The sequence below is a fragment of the Schistocerca piceifrons genome, chromosome 8, assembly GCF_021461385.2.
Source record: "Schistocerca piceifrons isolate TAMUIC-IGC-003096 chromosome 8, iqSchPice1.1, whole genome shotgun sequence".
Classification (NCBI taxonomy): domain Eukaryota; kingdom Metazoa; phylum Arthropoda; class Insecta; order Orthoptera; family Acrididae; genus Schistocerca; species Schistocerca piceifrons.
In genome coordinates, this window is record NC_060145.1 from 303,768,844 (window position 1) to 303,780,264 (window position 11,421).

At 42.2% G+C, this 11,421-nt stretch overlaps 1 protein-coding gene across 1 annotated transcript; it reads left to right on the top strand.

The window, feature by feature from the left end:
- The first annotated feature begins 3,371 nt into the window (after positions 1–3,371).
- Positions 3,372–8,757, top strand: LOC124712292 (trypsin delta-like). Its single transcript, XM_047242586.1, has 3 exons — positions 3,372–3,509; positions 8,160–8,266; positions 8,499–8,757. Exons 1-3 carry the CDS (start codon positions 3,372–3,374, stop codon positions 8,755–8,757), a joined length of 504 nt encoding a protein of 167 aa, XP_047098542.1.
- The last annotated feature ends 2,664 nt before the right edge of the window (positions 8,758–11,421 follow it).

Consider the following 11,421-nt stretch of genomic DNA (forward strand, 5'->3'; position numbering starts at 1 on the left):
GCCTCTGCCAGGTATCGAACTGAGAGGACTGCATATCTCTATACATGACTCAAGAACGGCGGTTACGTCCTGGATGGATCAAAGTAAGCCATCATTTGTAAAGAAAAGTATACACAGATAACTAAATGACAGAGGAGGAACAGTTCTCAGAGAGAAATCTCAAATAACAGTTGTATATTATTAAAACAATTAACCTTTTTAACATCAGTCGACGAGCATTACTGTCGTGGATTTACGATTAAGAACCAAGTATCATAACATTCTAAAGTATAATTATTTCCTTTTAAAGTCATACTACGAGTTGGATTCATCCTTTAACTAGTCTCCCAAATTCTCATAGTTTCAGACGCTGCTTTCATATGCCCTCATAGATGCATTTTTTCCTAACAGTACGGGGCCCTTCTGTGGTACTTATCTTAATCAGTAGTATTTATTCTTAGGGACACAGAATGCAAAGTTAAAAAGAAAGTAAGTGTAAAACAAAGAAAACAGCGTGATTAAGAATTTTCCACATATATATCGAACTCCATTTGAGAATTTCTCCTACATTATACAATGAAATTTACAGATTAAATTAAAAGATTAACTTAATTAACCTGAAAATTCAGCCTTAATGCATAGCGGCTGAAGAACAGCTTACTCATGTTCGACATAATACTCATGCACCTGCTGCAGTGGTGTATTTGGCTGTGGTATGACTGTGTCCCAAAGTCAACGGTTTTGGCGTTTTGTACCATATTTGCCTTGCACTGCCGATGAGTTGTAAAGTGGAGGTCAATTTTAACATTCACTAATAATCAGCACAAAGAGAATGTTGTGTCTAGACAAGACAGCCTAGACACAATGAGAGGAAGCCGAAAGGCACGCGCTTAAACTCACGCAGGCTGGCGTGAGGTCTGAAACAGGATAAGTAATGAATGCTATAAAGAAAAGTACGTGGCTTCTGGAATACTTAACTTTAATCCACATTTGTAGAACATCGCTCTTGATGATACATTAATAGAATCTCAATATCAATTGAATACGGCGCCTTGCTAGGTCGTAGCAAATGTAGCTGAAGGCTATGCTAACTATCGTCTCGGCAATTGAGAGCGTAATTGTCAGTGAACCGTTCCTTGCAAAGTCGGCTGTACAACTGGGGCGAGTGCCAGGACGTCTCTGTAGACCTGCCGTGTGGTGGCGGCTCGGTCTGCAATTACTGACAGTGGCGACACGCGGGTCCGGCGTATACTAATGGACCGCGGCCGATTTAAAGGCTACCACCTAGCAAGTGTGGTGTCTGGCTGTGACACCACAGAGAACATTTTGACAACCGTGATTTTATAGTGACGGTAGTCTATCTGTAATTCTCTGTATAACTGTTCTGCTAAGATAGGTCTGTTTTAGAGACTGTCAATGGTCTCCTCAGTGTGCGTGTAATTAGCAGTAACTTATATATGCAAAGGCCTAACGTACGGTTGCAATGAGTTTATATTGAGTAGAAGTTACAATGTCTGAAGGCGTATCTACCGGAAATCCGCCAAAGTTTTATTTGGAATTAAAGTTTTATTCGACATAAAAGAAACTTAACTTCGTTATGAATCGAAACTCATTTCTAACGGAAATGCATCCAGTCGTAAACAGCAGAATACATCGTTGTAAGATTACACACATCCTATATCTACATTTGCATCTACATGAATATTCCGCGAATCACACGTAAGTGCCTGGCAGAGGGTTCATCGAACCACCTTTACAACAGTTCTCTATTGTTCCAATCTGGAAGAGCGGGTTCTGATTTCCCTTATTTTATTACGGTGATCGTTTCTCCGTAAGTGGGTCAGCGTCAACAAAACATTTTCGCTTTCGGAGGACAAAGTTGGAGATTGAACTTTCCCGCCGCAACGATAAACGACTTTTTTTTTTAATGATGTCCGCCCCAAATCCTGTAGCATGTCGGTGACACTGTCTTCCCTATTTCTCTATAATACAAAACGTGCCACATTTCTTTGAACTTTCTCGATGTGCTCCGTTAATCCTATCTGTTAAGGATCCCACACCGCGCAGTAGTACGCCAAAAGATTACGGACAAGTGTTGTGTAGGCAATCTATTTAGTGGATCTGCTGCATCTTCTAATAAAGCACAGACTTTGCTTCGACTACCCCACAATATTTTCTACGAGTTCTTACCAGTTTAAGTTTGTCATAACCGTAATTTCTAGGTATGTAGCTGAATTTATGGCCATTGGATTTTATTCGTTTATCGTGACCCCCCCGTCCCCCGACCCCTCCATGTGGAGGACCGCACACGTCTCATTGTTGATGGCAAACTGCCAATTTTCGCACAATACAGATATCTTTTCTAACCCGTTTTGCATTTTGTTTTGATTTTCTGATGACTTTGGTAGACGATAAACGGCAGCAACATCTGCGAGTAACCTAAGACTGCTGCTTACAATGTCCATATTAAGGTCCATGAATAATGTATTGCTAATAAGTCCAACAACACTATTTTGAAGGAACGGAAGATACAGTGCTGTGTGTTAATTATTAAGAGCTACTTACAGAATGTGACTGATTATAAAGTAACTGAAGTTATGTGGCCTCGTTATGTACTCTCTTAATAGACATTTATCATACACTTAGTGGACAAATTACCGTATGCTACAAGAACCAATCAAGCAGAACGTAGAACATCTCTCCCAATCACCGTCATAATATATTCGTTTCAAGGACTCATCAAATAGATAAAATATCACTCCTGCTGTGCGTGACTGAATAATATGACCACAATTGTGAGAAAATAATCACTTCATAAGTCGAACGTAATTATTTTGGCCCTTATCAGGATAATGATGCTGCACAAACGATATATGAAGATCGTCGACCCCATCCATGTCTGCAGTTTTAATGGTATATAAAGGGCGAGGACGGACGTTCTGGCAGTCACAACTTCCACATTGCAGCGCCTGGCCATCTTCCTTGTGTGCCTGCTGAGCTCTGCTAGCCAGCCGCGGTAGCCGTGCGGTTCTAGGCGCTGCAGTCCGGTACAGCGGGACTGCCACGGTCGCAAGTTCGAATCCTGCCTCGGGCGTGGATGTGTGTGATGTCCTTAGGTTAGATAGGTTTAAGTAGTTCTAAGTTCTAGGGGACTGATGATCTCAGAAGTTACGTCCCATAGGGCTCAGAGACATTTGAACCATTTTGAGCTCTGCTCTAGCTCTGCCCACTCCGGCCAGGCTGTGGAGCAAGGGTAATGGCCGCATCATTGGAGGATCCTCTGCCAACATAGCCAACTACCCGTGGCAACTGTCTTTCCAGTACGGCGGTTCGCACATCTGTGGAGCATCCATCATCAGTTCCAACTGACGGCTGCTCACTGTGTGGACGGCATGAGCCTCTCTCTGACCAGTTTCCGGGCCGGCACCTCAACGCGTGGAAGCGGCGGTTTCGTCAGAAGCGCCAGCTCTGGCTACATGCACGCATCGTACAATGAAAATACCGTGGACTACGATGTTGCCGTTGTCCAGGTGTGTGGTAAATGCCTCAATTAGATTTAATACAACATCTGAACATTGTCTAGATCACCTGAGTTAAGATGTTGGTAGGGCCTCTCTCTTTGGTGTCACGCATGATGCCGCCACGTTTCTCATAAAAATTCTTTTTGTTTTATAGTTCTTCTGTTCTTTGACTACAACACCATTTCCTCCCCTTATTGAAGCCTGTCGCGTGAGCGTTTTGTAAATATGAGTAGCATGTACATGTGACGGACCTCCAGCCAACGAGTCCGATTGGTGGCGGTGGTCCGATAGTAGCACGCAATACAGAGAAGGGTGAAATTTGAGGGAATGACCAGGAAGAATCATTGTGCAAGGCAGTGGGATAGGGAAGTACTAAGAATTGAAGAGATACGCTTGAAGATCTCTGGGGCTATAGACACTGAGATAACGAATAGCTCAGTAGGCAGTTCAGTTGAAGAGGAATGGACATCTGTATAAAGGGCAATCATAGACGTTGGAATGTAAAACAAGGATCCAAGAATGGTAACTGCGAAAAAACCATCGGTAATAGATGAAATGCTTCATTTGATTTCTTGATTCCGAAACAGCCTTGGGCAACGTAAAATGTTGAATGATGTTCGAAATTCTGAGAAATATTTGGGTACGCCGTAGGGAAAGACGGTTCTCATACAATATGTACAAGAACGAAGAGGGAATAATAAGACAGGAAGATTAAGAACGAACTGAGCGGATTCGAAAGGGTATAAGACAGGGATGCAGTATTTCGCACCTACTGTTCAGTACATAAATCGAAGAAGCAATGATGGGAACAAAATAAAGCTTCATGAATGGAATTAAAATTCAGGGTAAAAGGATACCAATTACAAGATTGGCTGAATACATTGCTGTCTCCAGTGAAAATGAAGAAGAAGTATGGAATCTGTGTAATCAAACGAACAATCCAATGAGTACAGAGTGCATACTGAGAGTAAATCGCAGAAAGACGGAAGTATTGAGACTTAACAGAAAATAAAACAGTCAGAAACGTAATATCACAATTGGGGACTTCGAAGTAGTTCTGTAGCCTAGGTAGCAAAATAACCCATGGGGAACGGATCAAGGAGAATATTAAAGGCAGAGTTGCACTGCAAAAATGGCATTCAGGCGAAGAAAAGTCTACTAGTATCAAACATAGGCCTTAATCAGAGGATGAAATTTCGGAGAATGGACGTTTGGAGCACAGCGTTGTATGGTAGTGAAACGTGGACTGTGGGAAAACCGGAACAGAAGAGAATCAAAGCATTTGACATGTGGTGCTACAGAAGAATGTTGAGAATTAGATGGGCTGATCAGGTAATTAATGAGGAGGTTTATCTGCTGTATCGACAAGGAAAGGAATACATGGAATTCACTGACAAGAAGACGGGACTGAATGATAAGACTTTGTTAAGAAATCCGGGAATAGCTTCCATGGCACTAGAGAGACCAGTAGAGGGTAAAAGCTGTAGAAGACGGCGGATGGAGTACATCCAATAAAGAATTGAGGACGTACGTTACAATTGCTACTCTGAGATGAAGAGGCTGGCGCGCTGGAGGAAATAGTGTGTGTGTGTGGGGGGGGGGGGGGGGGAGACATCAATCCAGTCGGAAGACTGACAACTTACTGTCTGTTTTGCCTGTTGAAGCACCAGCCGTCATTCCTTTGCAATTTCCAGCAGTCTTCCTGAAATATGCCTATTTAGTTCATTAACAACAATGCAAAATTGAATCGTTGGAAATTCCAGGGTTGTCGTGCGGGGGGGGGGGGGGGGGGGGAGGGGGGAGGTTGTTGTTTATGCCCACGACTAAAAAATAGAAAGGGAACCTAATTTCGTTAGTTATTATGAACCTTTATTAACATCATGCTTTTTAAATATGTACAGTTTTCCATGTCCATAAGTAGCGTCCAGAACCTGAAAATATCCTGTAACGCAGTCTTACGAATAACGTGTAACGTAACGTGTACATCGTATGGAGAGGTCCTTTATGACCGCTACAAAAAATTTAAAAATAATAAATTCGTTAATTGACGCTGACTTTTATTCTTAACACATTAAAGATGTACATATGTGTAAGAAGGGTCCTGAACACTAAAATGATCCGAAAACTCAAACCCGCTACTCAGACTTAAATTTTTGGTTTACGTTTAACAAATATTGAACAGTTTTTGAATGTATTATAAGAAATAGTTAAAAACAACAAACATTTTTCAAGAATTTGAAATATAAAGTACATGACTAAATAACAATATATTCGAAAGTTGGGGATAAAGTACACTACTCTCTTGGTATTGCGATCGTTAAAGAATGCATTTTTATGCCAATGTTTACTAGAGAATTGATTTCGTGCGTACTACCTCCTCCCCCCAAAAAATTCAAAATAGCTCATAATGTATACATTTTATAGCCTATGTTCACTAGACTTTTTTGCTGTCATTGATCTTTTATGCTATACGCTCTCCTACTGAATTAGAAGAGAAGACGTGAGTCATAGAAGAGGAGAAAGGATACTGTTTTTGGAAGGGAAAGTGCGAGGGTCCTTAAGAGAGATTTAAGAATCATAAAGGAAGTGGAATTGGTGAATTATTGGCAGAGTTGTTTAAGAGCCGAGGGAATAGTGTTGTGAAAGAGTTATCTGGTCTATGTAATAGGATATATGAAATAGACGAATTGCCACATGACTCTCTCGAAAGGTATGACACTGTTTGTGAAGAAAGGAAATATCAAGAAATGTTACGATTTTAGAGCCGTTAATTTTATTTCCCATTAAGCAAAGGTTCAACTAAGGGTGATGAATGGAAGAATTGACGGAAGACTGGAAAAAGGTTTGCAAAGAAACAGTACGGCTTCAGAAGAGGGAACGATACAAGAGTTGTAATTGAGAACTATAGGTGAGTGATACTTTCAAAGTGGAAGAGATGTTTATACTGTTTCCGTTGACTTGGTGAAAGCCTTTGATAGCGTACTGTGGAATAAATTGGTGTACATTCTATGGAAGGGATAGTCGACTGTAAGGATAGATGATAGATTAAGAATATTTACCTACAATACCAAATACGTCTACAGATTGGAAATGAGATGTGTGTGTGTATGAAATCTTATGGGACTTAAGAGCTAAGGTCATCAGTCCCTAAGCTTGCACACTACTTAATCTAAATTATCCTAAGGACAAACACACACACCCGTGCCCGAGGGAGGACTCGAACCTCCGCCGGAACCAACCGCAGAGTCCATGACTGCAGCGCCTTAGACCGCTCGGCTAATACCGCGCGGCGGAAATGAGATGACATACTAACGCAAAATTTGAATGGGAGTGAGTCAAGCCTGCTGTATGTCCACAATACTGTTTTCTCCACAACAATGTTTAACATTTGTATGGCGCCTATTATTCAGAAATGTTTGAGACAAAAAAAGACCACTGTTAGTTGGTGGTGGGAGGATAGAATGTAATCGATTTGAAGATGATGAGGCATTAATGTCAGACAGCGAAAGTAGTATGATTGAAAAGAAATAAATGAGATCCGTAAAGAATTCGGAATGAGGATTACGAAGGGAATGACAAAATGTATGGTGATAAGAACTAAAAAGCTATAATAGGAACATATAGACCAAGTTAGCGCTTTCAAATATCTGGAAAGCATAATCACAGAAGATATGCGATTTAATAATGAGGCGAAAACGCATACGACCGTTGCTAAGGAGGAATTAAAAAATAACCACAGGCTCCTATGCGGGTGTATGGACAAGGAACTGAAGAAGGTACTGACGAAGTACTTTATTTCGAGCATGGCATTATATGGAGCCAAGACATGGACACGGAGGAAAGAGAAATTTGGATAAGATAGAAAGGATAAAATGAGCAGACAAAGTGAGAGCTGAGAATGTGGAAAGAGAGAAAAAATTTTTAAGGATATTAACGAAGAAGAAACATAGTTGGCTTTGGGATAACTTCTCATGATCAGGGTTCATAGTCATGTAGATTTCTTTTAAATGACGTCATATTCGCCGCAGGATTTAAAAACTGACTTGATGATGAAGCAAAATAATTTGCAGTATCACTTAAGAATGACCCAAAGCTCGAAACTAGAATCGTGAAATAAATAATTTCTGCAGTCAGCAGCAAATATGATATCCTTCATAAAATTGTCTTGGGCTCTGCCGAGAAGAGATAGTTTACGTTATGGAAGAAACAATCAATGGAAGAAGAAGAATAGGATGCAGATGGAACAAGGTGGAGGATAGTGCCAGAATAGAAAACAATTATGGGAAAACGAAGAGGGTAACAAATGACAGAGTTGCTAGGAGAGCTCATTTGAACACCTGTCGTTGGGCAAAATACTGACGATGATGATTTCATAACCCTGAATACTGAACATTCCTCCTTAGACATTCTCTAACTTTTGAAGAGGGACAGTGTATCTGTGAAACAGTTAATGATTACACTCATATATGCTAAATGCGTCCTGGATTAACTTTGTGCTAAAACAGCAATTAACCCTTCCTCCCCTGTCGTGAAATGCCGTCTTCTGAATACACTGAGAATGGTATTTTAATATACTCATATTCATTTCCCACATGTTATGTTACAGAAGCCACATCGCTCGATGTAGCACACGTGAATTGTTTTTTTCCTGATTTTCAGGTATCCGGATCTCTGCTGGTTTCGAACGCACGGGCAGTGGGCCTCGCCAGTGACAACTACGACCCACCAGGTGGTCTCGGAGTGACGGTGACTGGCTGGGGAGCCACGTACACCGATGGACCGTGCCGGCCGATGTGGCCGTGCGGTTCTAAGCGCGTCAGTTTGGAACCGCGTGACCGCTACGGTCGCAGGTTCGAATCCTGCCTCGGGCATGGATGTGTATGATGTCCTTAGGTTAGTTAGGTTTAAGTAGTACTAAGTTCTAGGGGACTGATGACCTCAGTAGTTAAGTCCCATAGTGCTCAGAGCCATTTGAACCGATGGACCGTCCGCCAACAGTCTGCTCAAGGTGGACATCTTGGACCGCAACACGTGCAGGAACACCTTCGCCAACATCAACACTGTGACCGACCGCATGGTGTGCGCCGGCCAGGCCGGCAAGAGCGTCTGCAGCGGAGACTCTGGTGGTCCCCTGGTCAGCGGAAGCACCCAGGTGGGCATCGTCTCCTGGGGCAGTTCAAGGTGCGAGGCCACCCCCGGTGTCTTCTCCAACGTCGGCAATCTGCGTTCTTGGATCCGATCTGCATCTGGCGTCTAAGGACTCAGGGCTCTCTACTGTCGTGAGTTCCATCACTGGTATATGTAACGCGAACAGAATGTTTGTATGCAGTTCTTTGCCCTTTTAAATAAAGAATCTGAGCAACGTAAGCGTTTCGTTGTTTATTTTATTTTCTGGTATTTCTTTCGATCCCTGCCCTCAGGCAGCACACTGAAGACGAGATTCGAATTACAGACAACTGTCTGTGGAAAACTTTATCTACGCGTTAAAAAATGAACGGGAAATTAATTACTCTTTCTGCAAGTTAATAGTGCTGAGCAACGTAAGCGTTTCGTTGTTTATTTTATTTTCTGGTATTTCTTTCGATCCCTGCCCTCAGGCAGCACACTGAAGACGAGATTCGAATTACAGACAACTGTCTGTGGAAAACTTTATCTACGCGTTAAAAAATGAACGGGAAATTAATTACTCTTTCTGCAAGTTAATAGTGCTGAGATATTGTTTATTTTGTGCTGTGTGACAACTGAATACAGGTAAGTCAGAAAGTAGCTAATCTTTCAAAAATGGTTCAAATGGCTCTGAGCATTGTGGGATTCAACATTTGAGTCATTAGTCCCCTAGAACTTAGAGCTACTTAAACCTAACTAACCTAAGGACATCACACACATCCATGATCGAGGTAGGATTCGAACCTGCGACCGTAGTGGTCGCGCGGTTCCAGACTGAAGCGCCTAGAACCGCTCGCCCACACCGGCCGGCAGCTAATCTTTCAGTTTCCCGCATTTGTAAGTATGCGTTTATGAATGTCTCTGGCTGCCTGATAAGGGCAACTCCATTAGGTCGCCAATCTAAGACATTTGTGCACTACCATATGAGAAATCCAGGTATGCCTCATGGTACATGTCGTTTCTCATCTTCGTCAGTAAGCTGTATCGAGATAAAAGTAGAAATCAAATGAGGAGGTACATTCTACCGACATTAAATGGAAACAGTTTTCGTCAAAAGAAACAAATAACCGGACAAAATTAGTCAAGTACTCTGCTTGCGATATGCCGAGCCACAACAGTTTATCTGAATAGTGTGCTAGTTCTGGGCTAACAGCCATCACAACACGCGCAAAGACTAGCGAAAGCGCACAGATTTCTGAGTTCGATTTATGACCACGCACCCTGTGTATCGCTGTTTATTTAGGAGCTGACAATGTCTGTTAAGCCAGAAAAAATTCTCTTTTTAATTAAAATGTTACTGCTAGATAATCATTAAGGAACGACTGATAGCTGCCAATGAACAACTGATAATTGCTACGGGATACGCAACAATTAGTATGGGACTCCCGATCAAACATAGTAAAAGGAAATGTTGAGTGCGGGACGTGATAACTGCAGCAATACTTGTACACGAACTCTCGATATGCAGTCAACAGTGCATGCAGTATGGTGTTTGACTATGGTTATTGAAGAACCGATTAGTGCGACATTCCATATGGGGTGGCATTACGTCTACGAGACATCATTTGTGCCTACGTTCGAACAGTTGGGTGGCTCAAAGACGTTTAATGCGTCTCGTCTGTGGTCGAAGTGGGAAGATGCATAAAAGTTTCAACTCGCGATTAAGAACGGTCGGTTGAAGGTAGAAACGCTATGCGTAAGCATGTTGGTGTTCGTGCACGGACCACCACAGCGCCAAGGGGTTAATACGAAGTTCTAAAGGCGAAAAAGAAATTACGAAGTCCGTTCAAAAAATTCCGAAACATCGGTAATTTCGCGCCAGTCATGTCTTGGAGCGAAATGCGGTTGACGTCCCTGCACACGCCTTTGTTTACTGTGTAACTGCCGAAGTCTTTTAGTTACCACTCAGTGCTGTATTTAGTAGTCTTGTGTAACGCAGTTTGAGAACTTCGGAATGGCAGAGATAGAGGAGCTAGTCTTCTGCATTAAATTTTTGCGTGAAACTCAAGGAAACCTTTACCGACACACACCAAAAGCTACAGCTAGCTTACGGCCATGAGTGTTTAAGCCGTACTCGATGTTGCGAATGGTTCACAAGGTTTAAAAATGGCCAGACAAAAGTTAAAGATAACTCTCGTTCAGGACGCCCTTCGACATCTATCGACAACGCTGATGTCTGAAATTTCTACAAAATTGTGCGTGCTAATCGAAGACTGACTGTCCGAGAGATTGCAGAAGAATGTAACATTTTAGTAGGATTATGTAATGAAATCCCGACACAGCATCTTGAAATGCATCGAGTTGCCATCGAGTTCGTCCCACGCCCCTTAAGTCAAGACCAGAAGGACCTACGCCTCACAATCTGTGATGAGCTTTCGAAGAGCGAAATGAGAACAAGATGTTCCTTGAGAGAACCATAACTGGTGATGGGACGTGGGTCTACGGTTATGTTGTTGGAACCAAGGTTCAAATCCCACTGAAAGGACGAGGATTTGAAATGATAGACGAGATAAAAGAAAATTCACAGACAGTGCTTCACGCGATCGAGCAGGAGGTGTACCAAGACTGCTACCGGGATGTGGAAACGACTTTGGGAGCGGTGTAGTAATTGAACCATCAATTAGGGCGGTTCACAACCAAAACTCAAGTACACATGTTACTCCAAAACGTTATCGTGGAAGTAGGGGCCAGGAGGTGCTGGTGAAATAACACACACTGCTAAAGATACCTTTTTATTTTAAAAGACTTTCTTAAT